This window comes from Blastomyces dermatitidis (assembly GCF_000003525.1).
Source record: "Blastomyces dermatitidis ER-3 genomic scaffold supercont1.9, whole genome shotgun sequence".
NCBI classification, from domain to species: Eukaryota; Fungi; Ascomycota; class Eurotiomycetes; order Onygenales; family Ajellomycetaceae; genus Blastomyces; species Blastomyces dermatitidis.
This window is the reverse complement of record NW_025544782.1, coordinates 1,102,565-1,119,704: the sequence shown is the minus strand read 5'-3', so window position 1 is coordinate 1,119,704 and position 17,140 is coordinate 1,102,565. Positions and strand designations below refer to the sequence as shown.

Genomic DNA, 17,140 nt, shown 5'->3' with positions numbered 1-17,140 from the left:
CAATTTCCTGTGTATAACAGCTTAAATTCCCTCAGGAAGCTTGTTGGTATGCCTGATGGGCAGGGACAGGTTGAATCCTCAGAGGCAGCTAGCTTCTGGACACTAAATTTAACCGCCACGTTGCTTCCCCTCCAGGTGGAGTTTACATGGCACTTGACAATTGGCTAGTCTAGAAGTGCGCGAATCTCGACCACGCAACAATTATGTATGCTGATTGGATTCGGCTGAGATCAATTGGTAGAATCATGCACATGACAACACTAATGAGGCAGACAAGGGATCATGCAAACAGAGTGCATTGTTTAGAGAATGAAGCTGCTTTGTAAATGAGTTTAAGTGGTGTGGGTGAGATCGAAAACATAACAAGGGGAACAAACTTCACTGATGATAATCCCTTTCAAAGAGCTCATGGTTCAAGATCTCCTTCAAGCGCCTGAGCTTACCTTCTGACCTAGATCCTTCTGGTACAGAAATCTTGCGTAAGCCAAAGCCCTCGATTCCCTTGACAGCGGCTTTTTGACCATCTAGGATCCAGCATACAGTCGCATACGACGAAAGTTTTCCAACATGGCGGCCATCATGTTCATCGAGCTTGTTAATTCGGTTAACTGTCCGGCGTGTGGGTACAACAACATCACGGGTAGCACCCATTGCCAAGGAACGAAAAAGGATGGAACCAAATGCAACCGCCCGCTTCCTCAAGTAATTTAAGGGCAAAATGCGACGCAAGGTAGAAGTTCCACTGGGCTGGGAATTTTGACTGTTACTGACTATTCTTCACTTATAGAAGAATAGCATCGAACGCCGTGGATGAGTCTGTGGTGGATGGGGGACTATTTCGTCAAGGCGCTTACAAGGAGATGTCAACATTTGTTATAAAAGAGCAGACCAAAGAATCTATTTCACCTAACACTCAATACGCTCCCGTACACGTAGATCCAGCTTTAATACCACCATAGCTGCCACGCGTTAGAGTAATCTTCAAATCCTTGGTCCCCGAGTAATTTTTGGACTTTAGATCTCCATGAGGTAGGCTCAGTGACATCGGCGCCAAGGTTCATTCCAGAGGAGATTCGAAACTTAGTTCTTACCCAACCTCGAGGGAAATAACCCGCTGTTTCCCAATCAATGATGCCAATTGCCCCGGATTTTGGGTCATTTTCGACGATGATATTCCCTGGACCAAGATCGGCGTGGTAAAATACGAAGTTCGAACAGTCCATGCCTATCTCCTCGCATGCTTTCTGTAGATTCATGGGGCTGTAGTCTTTGGCCGCTCCATCCTTAATGAGGTATTGCTCAGGAACGGATTTACCGTCAACGCCAGCAAGCATGTGTCCTTTCCAATCTGCAAGATTCTTGCAGATTTCCATGATAGCTTTCACATAGTACTCTCTCCAATACGCATTAAGATTAGGCCATGCCTGCATCAGAGTCCGACCGGGTATTTTGCTGATAAACAGGTAGTACCGATCGCCGCATTCGACATAGTGTAAAATTTTTGGAACCTCAAATCCTCTTGTTCGCTGACTGTGAAGAAACTCCAACGTGGCGACTTCAGGAGTTGTACCCCGAACGATCAATTTGACTTTGCAGAACGCGTTATGCCCGATGGACCATACTGCGGAGCTATCGCCAGCATCGTATACCAGGGCAAGATGGGGATCGTTCAGTGGCAAAGGGGTTGTAGGTGGTCGGGGAGTAGGCGCGTCCATGAGCGTGTAATTCGAATTGTCGCCATCATCTTTCCAGGTGACAGTGTCAGAAGCGAAGCTCGAGCGACGAAGCATGAGGCTGCCAATAAGCCATCTGGACGGATCCACCTGCTTCACGGATTCCCTAACGGGCTCAACCATGACCAGGGAAAAATATCGCTAGTTGGAATGAAAGGAAGTCGGGTGACGGGGTCAATTTGTGGAGAATGAGGAAAAGAGCAAGATTCTCACGCAAAGATAAAGTACACGGTGTGATAACAAGTCGAGAGCTTCGGTTGAGCTTGAATTAGAGTGTCGGATGGATGCGGCCCGGACAGTAACGTAAAAATCAAGTGAGATCGTGACCAGGGTGGGGACAGCACTTTATTGAGCTGGGTATGGTGCCTAATAAAATTTGAGTAATAACCCCTATTGTCAGCCCAAAACGGTGGCAGTCAATGCTGCCCAACGGCTACGACGTCATGAGCCCCTCACGCGCGACTGCTCTCGCATGGCGGGGCTTTTCAAAAATATTCGAATGAAGAATTCCAAGCCAACATGAAATAAATTGGCTATCTGGCAGCAACCAGAAACACCAAGGTATCCTAAGCAGCATTTGTCAATATAATTTGTGCTGTTTGTGCACTTACAGACAAAAATATGAAGTTAGGCCTTTACTCCTTGACTACTCTTGCTGTCATCGGAGCACCCTGCTGAGCATCTGTGTATGCCATACTCAGAAAATAGGCCTTATTTAAGACATATGTATCTAATGGAGGTTAGCTTGTTTTCCAGTTGCTGACAACTCATGAGATCATCAGGATATGTCCGCACATTCAGATTCCAAAGTGAGTGTTGAAAAAAAAAGATCTGTTCTTTCTATCAAAACTAATGAAGCTGTATAATAGTGTGACAAGCTTGCATTGAGCGGAAGCAAAGAATATCTGTCAAGTCACTTATTTCCCATCACTGAGAAAGATACCTGAGTAATAGATAGAGACATGTTAATTACTGTCTTTGACCTGAACACCCCGGAGAAACTACTTTGAAAGTGGGATAAGAAATCAGAGTACAGCACCAGTCGTGTCTCAAAGAGATATCAATTTAGAGTCCTTCATGAGTGAGTAAGAATCACCACTTCAGAACAAGCTTGAAGATATCATTTATTCAAAGTCCCGCCTCCTGGCCAACTCATAAAGTGATGAATATATCTTGTATTGAATCTTTAGACAGAGTAGTAAGACAATCAGTTGTGAGCTCATCTAAACTTCTTTCCATATCTCACTGACAGCTGGTGCAGACTGCATCTGAGAGAAAGTCACTCAAGAGTGAAATGTGACTTCTAGAACTGTTTGAATACATATATTGAATTTCTACTAAGTTGTCAGTAATTTTCACTGTACATAATGCAATGAGTCTCTCATGTCTTATCTCTTCATTCTTGACAAATCTCTCCTCTGCGCGGGCGCGCTTGAGTGGTCACAGAATCTCAATTTCTTGCTGCTGAACATCAGCAGCCAGCTCTCTTGTGACTTGATGACTGGAAGGTGTCACACATTTTTCACTGAGCAAGGCATAGTTCTATATATGCTTTTTCATTCTTTAGTTTTGTAGCCAACGGTATTCAGGTGAATAGATGACAAACTTGTCAGGAACTTCTCAAATTCATCCTCATTCTCCGGGTTGAAGTCGCCGAGCACCACCTTATTAATGTTGTCCCTGCAAAGAAGTAACTCCAGGCCGCGCTGGTTCACAAAATCTTTGGCATTCCCAACGAGGAATTCAAAGGCCTGAGAGGACAATTCGACTATTTCATGGATGGTGTATGAAAGCCTACAAAGTTTCAGTGATGAGCAGTCGAGGGTGTGGAGCTGTGATCTTCTGCTTGTATCACATCGCCTCAAACACGAATCAAAGAAAATGTTTGATTCTTGTAGCCTGCTGATCCGGGAGTGCTTTATTGCTTGGATATTCTCGCAGCAGTCTCTCGGTGGAACATCAGGCGGTTTTGGACTTCAAGTTGCGTCTGCAGATTGGAAACCGAGCGAAGCAACTTGACAAAGTCAATTTCCGAGCCTTTGTAGTGCCAGAGATCCTTTCTAACCTCCGCATCGTTTAAGACAAGAGCCTGGAACAAGGGTAGGGTAGAGACATTGCTTTCAGTTGGGACTTCGAGCAGGCAGAAACACTTCTAGGAGAGGTCGCCAGCCACTTTCGTCTCTCCAAGGATGCCAGGCTGGTTTTAACCCACACCGCATGCCAACTCTCTGCCGCCGCCGAACCGCATGACTGAGCGGGGCTTAGCTTCTTGGCTCATATCCGATCAAACGGGACGCACCCTCTCCATTGAATTGTAATTGGCTTGCTAGAGTGTCACAGTGCGGAGCAATGATTGACATGCTTAACTGTAAAGCAGACACCACCACAATGCAGTTCCGCGATACTTTCAGGGCCGTGCGGGCTCCTAGAAGTTACAATAATGGGGTGGCCGAGCGCGCCGCTCTATTTATATGGATCAATTTTCCACTTCTTAATGTCCGTTCAAAGAGTGTCTCTGCTTTCCCATGAATGACATCACAGTGAGGCGAAGTGCCCGTTTATCTTTGCAATGATTATATACCCCAGTTCTCACCAACACGCTCTGTCCAAGACAGTCCAAACAAGTGTGAACGCATATCATTGTTCGGAGCCGGCGCAGCCTAGTGCCGATGATATTGTGCAGATCCACCTAAACCTGAAGGATACGATGTTCTATATCTAGAGTTGGATATCATGAAAGTGCTTATCATGAGTTCACGGAAAGGTACTGGCGGATTCAGATTTCTTGCGTAAGAATGAAGGCAACTGGCACTTTTGAGGCAGAATTAATTATTGCCTAATGGCTTCGCAATCAGTTTTAATTACTGCTAACGCGGATGTCAGCGGCGGCGGGTTCTGCTAAACGCGTCTATTTCTTCGTTCGTCGAAGCGTCGACTGCCACTGGCGCAGGGCCGATTCCGTCCTCTCGGGGAAACACTCTTCTATCTCATGGAAGGAGGTCTCACGCGAAGCAGATATATATCGGGTTCTTCAGAAAGCACAAGGCTCCGCCGTTCCTGTATTTTTAGGAGCAATTGACCTGAAATGGATATATTTTCTGCACGGCGCTGGGGAGATCCGTCATATGCTTCTGATGGGTTGGGGAGGAGAAAGTTTATAAAGAGTTGAGCAAAGCTCGATGCTGAGAAATGAGATTTCCAGATCAATAAAAAAAATCCGCAAGCTGGGTGTCGTGCACGATGATTTACGGCGTGAGGATATGTTATGGAACAATGAGTTGCGCCGGGTCTTGATAATTGACCTCCACAAATCTCACGCAGACCACCGACCATCAGAAAAGCGGATTAAGCCCTTGAAAAGGTCTTCTGATCAGATGGGCACGTCAAAGCGTCCTCGTCTTATTTACATATAAAATGATGAGGTTAGTCCGGTTATAGGTCTAACCCCGATGTGCGCCAGCACTAGAACACAACTTAGGGATTCTTCCCATTGTTTATTATGCAGCATCTCAGCCCTTTTGCCACCTCATATCCAATAAGGCCCCGGTATCGCCAAAACTGGGTGGCTTGATCCACTCGAATGTGGCCTCTGTATGTGAAGCAGCTGCTAATCCCTTCCAATGCTCTCTGAATCGACTGGCTCATTGTCCACATTGCTCTTATCCCGATTATTTGGGGCCGAAATGCCAGAAAGTCGGTTGTTGATCTCGCTAGATTATTGTGTGTTGCTAGAGTGAAGTGAAGATATTTCAATTTCGATTGTGTTGTTACAACGCGTACACCTCCTCTTGCTTGCACTCTTCCTCTTCCACTACTTGATCGCTGTCTCGCCTACTCTCCCTCTCCTCCTTGTCCTCGTCCAGTCTATCTTACCAGGGCTCAAAACTTTCTGGTAAGTATCTATCCCACTTTCTAAGCAGTGTCCCAGGAATAGGATCTTCATGTGCTGTTCTAACCGTATCAGCAGGCCACCATGCCTCCGACCGTGGCTGAACACTACGAAGCAGAGCAGAAGAAGGAACGCGAGCGAATTGTCAAGAATACTGCGCAGAACTATGATACAGCAAAGAAAGAGTACGATGCAATTGCGCCGTTTTACCAACAGAGCTTTCAGCATCACGCCGGTGACATCTGTCCCTTTATAAAATTTGCCGACATTCAGCCAGGTCAGAAAGTTCTGGAGCTCGGCTGTGGTGCAGGGTGGGTGACCGCGCAGGCCGCCTCTCAAGTCGGACCCGAAGGCTGTGTTGTTGCTATTGATGCAAGTGGAGGATGTCTTCGTCAAGCATCCATCACCGCCACCCTCCGGGGATTGCAGAACATCCAGTTCCTAAAAGGAGATATGCATGACCTCAAGCAATTTCCTCGCCTTCAGAGTTTGGAATTCAAGACATTTGATCGGATCCTTCTACTGTGGGTGATGTAGGTGGTTGCGCTAGCCAAACTGAAGCAGTTTCTCCACCATCTAGCGCAGTATCTCTCTCCTGGGGCCATGATCATCTTTAGCGTGGACCACGAGCATCGCGAATTCGCCTGTCTTGACGCGCTTCCCTTTGATGGAACAGATCCTGATGAGTTGCACCTGCTAATTGGCGATGGAAGAAGCTTCAAGGAGGCACGCAAGTTTGCAAAGAGCATGGTGAAAGAGGCTGGTTTGGAGGTAGTGGCAATGGACGATTGCTATCGGGACGGCCGTTATAAGGATTGTGCTGCGGAGATCCGTGCAGAAGCCAATATAGCATGGCAGAAGGATGGGGGTACCGGCAAGGAGTGCTCACGACTCTACCTTGAATTCTTCAAGCGCAGGGAGGTGACAAATATCATGGAAACCCGGAGGAAATAGCGGTAGAATGTTGTAGTGAAAAATGTCTCTGTCCTTGTGGTAGCTCGGTAGGTTGATTCGGATGCTAAGATCTAAGATCTGTGTATGTGGTAGAAGCTCTGTCTTAATTGCTACATCCTGTTGATAGGCTAGTTGTTGTGAGTGCATGGACGCGGGACTCATTGCAGCCTTTACTACCTGGACACCTGACATTTGCTTTCTGGATCTTATACTTTTATCTGGTCACCTCTGCTTTTAGTTGGAGTATAAGGATTATTTTGGCTTTGGAGCGAATCTGTTCTTTTTTTTTACCTTGAGGTTCCTGTGGGCAGATTGTTCATGGCTGAAGGTCACTCAAGTGTATGCTGATAAGACTCTGTGGTTTTTTCCTATTGAAATAATATATAGCTCATGGTAACACAATTTCATGAGCAATCTATCCTTCTTGAAGGCTTTCTTTCTCTTGCTCACTTACCACCTCTTCAATCCAATGCCAAAGCTGTCTGTCAGCAACAAATGACCTGTTCAACATCGATACTAGTCTAATCTTGAGAGCTAGAGCATGCCGCTCAGCGCCCACATTCACAAAATAGACTTTTTCACTTTGCTTGATCTCACTTGGTGACTGGTCGTCCGCGGAAAGGATCCAGTGCATGTTCATAACCTCATGTTTCGCGTATTGTTGCTGAAATTTTGTAAACAGCTCTTCAGCAGGCTGTTTGTTGATCAACAAGTAAAGCTCTGTAAAATAGTGATAGTCTTGCAAGCCGTCAAGACTGACCAGCCGCATAAAAAGCCAAGCCATTCTAGTCTTTTTCCAGGCATCAGAGCAAGTTGTCACGCCATTATTGATGAACCCAGACCTGAATGCGCATGTTAGCGAAGGTTTGCACTCGTCCCTTGGGTGTGGTAGGCCGGGTGTGGAGAGAAGTATTGTTGATGGCGCAAAAAATGAGAATGCCCAGTCAATAATACATGTTATGTTGCAATGATCGTCAATGAAAATGTTGTTCAGACTGAGATCGGGGTGGTGTAAAGGAAAGCCGCCGGGTTCACCACATCTCGTTTCCAAGTCATTAACAAGGCTCGGTATCATTTCCTCAAGGCGCAATCCAGCAACATAATAATCTAACCTGTTCCGGCTGTTTTCAATCTTAGAGTCAAGAGTCACAAAATCATTCCACCGGTCGGTTGCCGTTAAGTAGCTTGAGTAACAGCATACTCAAGGCCGTAACTTGTCCGAGGCGCTCGAAACAGCCACTCAACTCCGTCCACAAAAGTGAGGACGACAGCCCAGTTAAAACTTCCACTGAATGGTTTTTGCGTGGAATCACACGAGCATGTCACATTGCGCAGTCGTTGAGCCAGCTCAATAAGCTCAGCCAGATTAAAGGCAGCATAGAAGAAAATATTCGCTTTTCGTTGTTTCCTCGACATTGTCATTGTATCGCGACCTGGCTCATGAGCAATTCCACGGTCGAGAAAACCAAACAGCGCGAGGCCCTGCACAATAATTGGGGGCCCGCGTACTACTAGAACTAGACCCAAATAGGAATATGTCAGGTCACGTGATCTGGCTTACTAATCCTTCCACCATATAACTTCTCACAAAGCTAGCAACCTTTCAATCATACAAGCTTTACACCTTCCACAGGTTATGAGACCCATTTTGCGCAAAAATTGCTGCCAATTCAGGATTCCTTGTCAATATAATCTATTTGAACTACTGCTTCATTCGATACACTCATCAGGAGTTAAAATTGTCTTATTCTATCAGTATTGATGTGTTTGAGATCTTGATAATCAATAATACTACTGCTCACTTAAAAAAAAAGAGGCTTGCAGAAAACACATCACATTTGCAAAAAAGCAAGAAAAAGAGAACAATATTGACAAGGATTCAATAAATGAATATCAAGATAGTGGATTCAATATAATCTCACTCATATACATGTTCACAATCTCACATTCTTTTCACTGAATCAGTTGCAGTTGATGATGATGATGATTCTTCACACTTATACTCTGCCAGTGAACATTCTTCTGAAGCCTTTAAAAGCTTCATTGAAGAACACTCTGCAACACTCTCTTAATTTGAAGCTGGTTTGAATACAGCTTCTGACACAGTCAGGCCAGCTCTTCAATCTACTTAACAGCTTAATACTGATTCTCTTGATGAGAATAATGAATATTCAGATATCTACTGTTCAGATAAGGTAATATCAGATCAACAGATGAAGCATCTTAAGATAATGCTTGAGATGAACAAGAGAAAGCAAAGAGTCTTAGAACTTGAACTATAACTGGAAAAACTCTGTCAACAGAGATTCTCTACAGATTGATCTCAGAATATTAACAATCATTCTATTATTATATTAACAGTCACATGAAATTCTAATCTCAGTAAAAGATTAGAATTCAATCTTTATAAATCAGATAGCTGTGTTGACAAGGCAATCTCTCAATTTAAGAAAGATGTCAAGAATACTGTGAAATCAAACAGTCTGACTAACACATTCAATTACATCATATGAAGCATCTTCATAAAATTGAAACTGATTGATACACAGTGCTGATATATAATAGAGAAATGACAGACTCAGAACTCTCTACAAAGAGATAATAAATGAGTATTATTCTGAGATGTCAGAAATCAATGACTCTACACATTCATCTCAAACTTCTTGAGTGCAGATGTCAGATCATATTTCTTCAAGTATGATGAAAATTGAATCATCTATACTCTATGAAATGCGATTGAACAGAAATACTCTGTTCTTAAAACACAGTTATGCTGTGAGACAGTTCTGAAATTTATATCTCTTGATAGCACACAGGTCATCAATCTACACACATTCTTTAATAAGTTTCAGTCTGTCATTATGAAATTAAAGATGTTGAATGCTTCTCTCTCAGATGTATGAATATTTGATATCTTCTACTCAGTTCTACTCAACAATTGAAGAAATTATATTCAGAAGAAGATAGAGAAGATACAGAATTTCAAATTCACAGCTGTGATATTGAATATTAATCTTCTCATAAAGAAGATCTGTTCACAGCTTGATTCTTCAAAAGATAAAAAGAATCTGCAGAATATAGATTCTGTGATCAACACAGCTATAACAGCTATAACAGATATAATGATCACTACATCTATCAATTTGAATAATAATACATTGAATCCGGCCTGTGAAGACTGTACTGAACATAGTCATAGCAGTATACAAGAGAGCTTCTGAAATCATCAGAGATTGAGAAATTCATCTACATATTCTGATTATGAGAGATCTCACTTTAGCACCTGTTAATTAATCAATTCAGACAGTGCTCTGAATAATTAAAGAATAAACAATGCTGTGAGAATAAAGAAATTCAAGAAAAAGAAGAAAAAGAATAATAGTGAGAGTAGAACTCAACTATTCATTACAGATGAATCAGACATCTATCAGATGACAAACCTTACAGAGATTATCAATGTATCAGTCTGTTTTATAAAATCTTATAAGAATTCTCTCACTATATGAGATAGTGACGCTGAATGTCACATAGTGAGTGATAGATCATGATTTTTGAAACTTATAGCAATCAATGATTTAACAGTTCAAGTGATCAACAAGATCATTATAAAGATTCAGAGTGTCAGCACTGTATTCATCTCAGTGAGTGAAAGATTGATAGAATTCAATCATGTATACTATATGTCAGAGCTATTCACAAATCTGATCTCTGCTGAGCTGATGAAATGTCAGAGCTATATTTATCATAATATGCAAGTTGATGCTGAGAACTACTTTGAGTTTCTATCATCTATCAACAGTGATATCTTCTACATCAATCTGTCTCACAATAATATTTACATTCTATTCAACAGCTTACTGATATTTCATGAGATAATGAACAACTTAATATATGAAGCAGTGACATATGTGACTGTTCTGAAATCAAAGACAATCTCAACAGATTACAATCTGAATGCTGAATCTTTGAGGTCTTTCAGCTGTGAGAAGATTGAACAGTTAATCAACTTTAAGAATTCAGATACTGATTTCTTTATTATCTCATCTTCATCTTAATTATCTGCAGTTCTTCTGAAACAGCTTCTGATAGATGAGTAGCATCATTAACTTAATCATATCAATGAAAATAGTATATTAAAAATGACCAGAAATCTGTGATTTGATATTATCATTATTGACCTGAAGAAATTATCATTCTGTGTCATATGTGTTAAGTCTAAACAGAAACACACTTTCTACAAGGATTCCACACCATGTCATGTCATCTGCAAGACCTTGAAGGTTTGAGTGAATATATTCAGTGATGATGAGACTCTTGAAACTGAGAATGATATATCATCTTACACCGGCAAGAAGCTTACAATGATGATAACAGATAATATCATCTGTATGAGATGAATATTTCTATTGAAATGCAAAGATGAGATGTTGAGATATCTACAAATCTTCAATCAATTCATCAAGAATCTGCTGAGATGTGATATTGCAATTATTCACTCAGATTGTGAAGAATTGAATTCAAATACAGCCACAGCATACATGCTCAGTGAAGATATAAAATGAGAGCTGACTCTCTCTCATACTTCACAGTAAGATGAAGTATCTGAACAATCAATCAGTTTAATCATTGAGAAGTCTTGATCACTATTAATAGACTCTTCAGCTCTGAAAAAGATGTGAAGTGAGACAGTTATTGCAGTCACAGAGCTGCTTAATCTTATGTCAATCTTAATAATATTGTATGAAGGCCCTGAAAATACAAAGCTGATTACATTATATAAGGCCTGACTTGAAGCTCTATCTTCTGCACACAGCATTCACTGATGAGGTTGCAAAGCATTCTTGAAGATAGTTCTCAAGCTCATCAATAAGATGACTTCCTGTTTCAAAGAGTTGATTTTTGTGAGTTATGATGATTTTATTAATTATAGATTGATGAACCTCTTCAACAGATGTTTATATATATCAAAAGATGTAGTCTTCTGTGAGAATCTTCATCTTGCTGATTCATTGATACTGACTACAATGTACAACTCAAAGATTCTACTCAATGCAGTCTGTAAAGCAGCTGTGATGATTTCTTCAGTGATATCAGACCTACTCACTGCAGTCTGTCAAGAGACTGCAGCAATTTCTGATTTATACATTGATGAGAAAATTCAACCTGAGTGTTCATTATTTCTTGTACTCACTAATAATTGATGAATTGACTATGATATCTCTGTGAGAATATCTATCTTTTTAGTGCAGAATACACTGAACTTCTCAGAACTCACAGCTGAATTTAATGACTCTTCAACATCTATAAGAAATATCACTATAGTGAGAGAATCAACAGTGAGAGAATCTTCAGTAAAGAACAGTCTTGAAGACCTATTCACTGATTCTGAGATTGCTGCACTTCTGATTCTGAAAAACCTCACATGCATCAAAGCTTCCATGAAATGAAAGTATTATTACAAGACCTATGTTAAAGAGATCAACTGTTTGAAACAGATAGAGACCTGATAACTGATTAAGAGAACATCACAAATAAGTGTTCTTCACAGCTAATGAGTATTTGATAAAAAGTTCAATAATATAAGTGATGTTATTCACTATAAGATCTGCTGAGTTGTCTGCAGAAATCTTCAACAGAAGAGAGTCAATTACTCAAGAATCTTTACACTCATTATCTCTGCATTCATCTCATGAGCTCTCATGATGATCTTAGCATTCTGAGAATGATATGTTCTGCAGATTGATATGATGACTGCATTTTTAAATGCTCAACTGCCTGCTGATGAATGAATATATATGAATCAACTCACAGAATTCTGTGAAGACTGTGATGATCTTGTGTGTGAGTTGATGCAGAGACTCTACAGTCTTAAGCAAGCAGCACTCTTATGATATGAAGAGCTGTGAAAGATGCTATTGCACTCAGGCTTCTGTATCAGTTTCTATGATACTGAACTATTTATTCACAATGAAAGACAGGTCTATATAATCATCTACATGGATGATGTCCACCTCTATGACTTGAAAATTGAAGACCTGAACTGGGTCAAAGTCAAAATTGCTGCTAATTATGAGATCAAGGATGTAGAGGATTTCAACTGCTATCTAGAAATGAAGATTGATAGAGATTCAACTTCATTGACATTGTTTCAACCCCTCTTTATAAGAAATCTTCTGAAGAAGTTCTCAATGAATGACTGTCATTCTACATCTACTTCTATGAAGAAGAATGTTGATTTCATGAATGATGATGAGAAACTGATTGCATACACAGTAGAATTTACTCTACAGTTCTATCAATTCAGTATCAAATCCCTGCAATATCTGGCATTCAATACACATTCTGATATGAGCTTCACCGCAGAATTCCTTGAACAATTCAGCTCCCGGCCTACATCAAAGAACTGAGCTGCATACAAGTGTACACTCTGTTATCTACAGGGTTCAATCAATGAGGGTATAACCTATCACAGAGGTGCCGAAATTGAACCTGTAGCATACACAGATGCTGATTGAGCTGGTAGGGATCCAGGATCCCGTTCAACCACCGGTTATATCATCTACATGGCAGGTGGTCCCGTTGCATGGCGGAGCTGCCGGCAAACAGAGGTCTCCAAGTCATCAACAGAGGCTGAATATATTGCATTCTCTAAGGCTGCATATGAGCTTGTCTGTCTCTGAGAGCTTCTAGAAGATGCTGGATTCATCCCATCCTGCTTCAACAATCTGGATGCCGATGATCACCCCATTCCCACCACAGTCAATGGACTGGCTTATACAATTCATGCTGATAATAAGTCTGTCATAGAGCTATCCTCTTCCAAAGCAATTCCACACCACTTAAAGCATATAGAGGTCTGTTTCCACATTCTTCAGAATCTTGTCTGCAAGAACAAGATATCTATCTGATATGTTCCATCTGCTGAGAACACAGCGGATGAGCTTACTAAACCACTTGGAACATTGAAATATATACATTGGAAAGAGAATATAAAGAAGATAGGGGAATAGAGGGATAAAAAATGATGTATATTATGACTGGTTTTTCATTACTTCACATTTTCCAGTCATTTTTTGTACCTGTACTTGATTTGAAGGCGAATTTTGTATATAGCATTGTGTATAGTTACTCTGGTGAGTGGGGGTGTCAGATCACGTGATCTGGCTTACTAATCCTTCCACCATATAACTTCTCACAAAGCTAGCAACCTTTCAATCATACAAGCTTTACACCTTCCACAGAATAGTTATGGGTTCATCCTGGCCATTGCCCCACCTTCATTATCACAATGTCTTCAGAAGAAAGCACACTTGGAGCTGAAGCAGAAACCACAACTCATTTGATGCCTCGACGACAACAGCCGGGTACGCCTCCGGGGCTCCCTCCCGTCCCTGCCGTAAGATGTTGGAGGCGACCCAAGGAGAGATTCATTATTCCAATGCCATCATCGTCCTGGTAACAAAGAACACCTATTATTTCTCTTGGAAGAATGAGAAGGGATAAAGCCTTGATGCTTGAATGTAACTTCTTTAAGAGAGGATGTACTGAAGAAAACATTGAGTATTAGGAAAAGAGATGAATAGAGAAAGAAGAGAGAATGTATTTCAATACACATCTGAAGAATACTGCTTTAATTTTTCATTGAAATTATTAAATTCAATTTCTGAATATTTGAGTAGAGTCTGTAAGGGGCCTACGCCGAATAGATCGGCATTAAGATATAGGTCTTATATAACAAAAGAGAAAAACGTTAGAGAAGGAAAGAAAGAGAAAGTGTAGGAATCGGTGATCGGGGTGGATATTTATACACGTATGTGGTGGCGTACGCGGTGGAGCTTCGGGGCGGAAGAATCTATACGCGTTCGTGGCGGCCGAGGATCGGCGATCGAGAATGGCCGAGAATCGGAGCGTACGTGTTCAAGAGTGGAACGGAAGAATCTATGGAGTGTAACGGAATAGTCTATATGATTGATCGGGCGCAGCCTGCCACATTAGCCCCCCCCTTCTAGAAGCAGTTCTCATCGGTCAAGGGCCGCTGTTTCGGATAACGCGGAACTCGGAGTCCAGGTCGGTTGATCCCCATTTCACGAGATATTGCCGGCCGCGGCCGCGGGGTCTCTCATCGAGGATATCCTCAATCTCCCACTCAAGCTCATTATCTTCTCCTATGATGCCTGGTGGCTGCCAGTCAGAAGTCAGCTGAGAAGGGAACGGATCGGTGGCGGCGCGGCGGAGCAAGCTTGTGTGGAATACATCATGGATCCCTGGTGGTGTGTCAAGGCGGTAGTTGTGGCTACCTAGGACTTCTATCACTTTATACCTGGCGTGGCGGTAATCTAGCGTACGAGATGGACGTGTGGTTCGTATGTTCTTAAGATTCAACCATACCAGATCTCCTATCTTATATTGTTCGGCGGGGTCTCGGTGGACATTGGTTCGGTCCTCTTGATCTTGTTTCGCAGTTGCCATGGAGGCCTCTGCCCAATCGCGGGCATCTCGGAGCTTCGTTACTATATTGTCGGCGATCTGGATCGGACTGCGGGGGTCCGGTGTGAACTGTGTGGTCTCTAGGAGATCCAACACTTCCATGTGATAACCGTGTGTAAGGAAGAACGGGCTTACGCCTGTTGAAACGGCATCTCGTCCATTGATAGCGACCTCTTCAAGCTCCTGTTTGCGAATTTGGACAGGAGCTAATCTTTTCCCTGTTTCACCGGGGCATCCTCATAGTTATCTTCCGAATCTTCCTCTAATGTAACGTGGTTGGCGCGGACAGGCGCTGATCCATCCTTCGAACGAGGAGGCACTGATCTTTCTCTCGAGTATGGAGGCACATAGGTCGATCGGCAGTTGGAAGCAATGTGTCCTGATCGGTTACAGTTGATGCACACTCCACGTTGACGTCGATCGGCGACTTCTTCGGGAGTGATCCCAGGGACCTGGAAGCCTGTTCGGACGGCGGAGACCCTTGCTTGTGCATAGACATTTGAGTCTACCCAGGCCATAGCATCTGCATCATTGTTGTTATTCTTCAGCGCAGGTGTGTGAGTGGCTGGAATGTAATGTCTTCTGCCACTGTTCTGTATACTCTTGAGCTTGGTAAGACGGTCGTCCAATGTCCGGAGCTGTGTGCAGAAGCCTTCATAAGTCTGGTCTTCATCTACACTTACAAGGGCCTGTAAGAGTTTGAAAGTCAATGCCTTCTTGAGCATGCTAATCTTCATTCGATCCTCCCAAGATTGACCACCTGCTTCTAGGATCTTGGTGTTGAAGTCAGGGATGAATGTTGTAAGAGGAGTGTTCCTCTGTCGGGCGCTCTGTAACCAATCTAATGCTTTCTGTTGCATGGCAGTGTCTTGGAACAGGACATCAAGATGTTTCATGATGTTGTCAGGCGTTCGCAACGCTGGTTCACATGCTTCCATCCATGGATGGAACTTCTGTTTCGCGCGATCTTTCAATCGTCCATTGATATACCAACCTTGATTGGTTAGCGAACCGATAGCATCTCCATCTACACTCAGTTTCGCGAGCATTTCCATCCTCCATGATGAGTAGAGAGTGAGGTCGGAAGCATCAAAATACGCGGGAGCACCTAAGCGTTCTTTCGGCGCTTTTGTATTCGATTCTGTAGATGTTGGAATCGCATGGATTAACCGTTGGATCTCTTCGTATTGGAGTTGTTGAGTTGCATGCATATCAGCTATTTGTTGTTGTAATTCCAACATTGCTCGGAGCCACTGTGGCATCGCGTCTATGCTCGCATTCGAGGGTTCCATATTATCGTTAGACATGGTTGTATCGATCGTCGGATGTGTAATCGTATGAATATCTCATACGTCTGGGTGTCAGGACTCTCGGGTCTTTCGCTGACGTTCTCTTGTAAGATCTTACTCTCTTCGTAAGATCTTGTTGCGGGGCCAGGGCGACTGGCGAGCAAGCTTCTATCTGGGGACTATCTGGGGACTCGGTGTCCGCTTAACTGTTTGACTGTTTCTCTATTTCTTACGCGTCGTTACGCGTTCGGATATCTCTCGATGGATAATCGTTCCTAATGAGGAGACGATGCGTGGATAATCGTTTCCTAATAAGGAGACGATGAACGTTTTTATAGTGTAAGGGGCCTACGCCGAATAGATCGGCATTAAGATATAGGTCTTATATAACAAAAGAGAAAAACATTAGAGAAGGAAAGAAAGAGAAAGTGTAGGAATCAGCGATCGGGGTGGATATTTATACACATATGTGGTGGCGTACGCGGTGGAGCTTCGGGGCGGAAGAATCTATACGCGTTCGTGGCGGCCGAGGATCGGCGATCGAGAATGGCCGAGAATCGGAGCGTACGTGTTCGAGAGTGGAACGGAAGAATCTATGGAGTGGAGCGGAAGAATCTATGGAGTGTAACGGAATAGTCTATATGATTGATCGGGCGCAGCCCGCCACAGAGTCTCTGCAGAAAATTTACTTCAGAATCTCTTAATTTGAAGAGACAGTGTCAAGCAGCCCTAGTATAGTATTGTATTTAAGAGAATTACATTGTCTTCTCTTCATATTATGAGTACTT

General features: G+C 42.6%; 5 protein-coding genes across 5 annotated transcripts; 1 reads left to right on the top strand and 4 right to left on the bottom strand.

Annotated features, from left to right (window-relative positions):
- Positions 1 to 378: 378 nt before the first annotated feature.
- BDCG_07598 (uncharacterized protein) lies at positions 379 to 651 on the bottom strand (the record flags this gene model as incomplete). Its single annotated transcript, XM_045423385.1, has 1 exon — positions 379 to 651. One exon carries the CDS (start codon positions 649 to 651, stop codon positions 379 to 381), a length of 273 nt encoding a protein of 90 aa, XP_045278793.1.
- Positions 652 to 944: 293 nt separating this feature from the next.
- BDCG_07597 (uncharacterized protein) lies at positions 945 to 1,856 on the bottom strand (the record flags this gene model as incomplete). Its single annotated transcript, XM_045423384.1, has 1 exon — positions 945 to 1,856. One exon carries the CDS (start codon positions 1,854 to 1,856, stop codon positions 945 to 947), a length of 912 nt encoding a protein of 303 aa, XP_045278792.1.
- A 3,802-nt stretch (positions 1,857 to 5,658) lies between these two features.
- On the top strand, positions 5,659 to 6,576 carry BDCG_07595 (uncharacterized protein; the record flags this gene model as incomplete). The annotated part of the gene is made up of 2 exons (XM_045423383.1): positions 5,659 to 6,155; positions 6,240 to 6,576. The coding sequence occupies exons 1-2, from the start codon at positions 5,707 to 5,709 to the stop codon at positions 6,574 to 6,576; spliced, it is 786 nt and encodes a 261-aa protein (XP_045278791.1). The 5' UTR covers positions 5,659 to 5,706.
- A 329-nt stretch (positions 6,577 to 6,905) lies between these two features.
- On the bottom strand, positions 6,906 to 8,017 carry BDCG_07594 (uncharacterized protein; the record flags this gene model as incomplete). The annotated part of the gene is made up of 3 exons (XM_045423382.1): positions 7,778 to 8,017; positions 7,031 to 7,688; positions 6,906 to 6,944 (listed from the first exon to the last, which is right to left on the bottom strand). Exons 1-3 carry the CDS (start codon positions 7,996 to 7,998, stop codon positions 6,906 to 6,908), a joined length of 918 nt encoding a protein of 305 aa, XP_045278790.1. The 5' UTR covers positions 7,999 to 8,017.
- Positions 8,018 to 14,601: 6,584 nt separating this feature from the next.
- Positions 14,602 to 16,370, bottom strand: BDCG_07593 (uncharacterized protein; the record flags this gene model as incomplete). Its single annotated transcript, XM_045423381.1, has 2 exons — positions 14,602 to 15,246; positions 15,291 to 16,370. The coding sequence occupies 2 exons, from the start codon at positions 16,368 to 16,370 to the stop codon at positions 14,602 to 14,604; spliced, it is 1,725 nt and encodes a 574-aa protein (XP_045278789.1).
- Between the last annotated feature and the right edge of the window lie 770 nt (positions 16,371 to 17,140).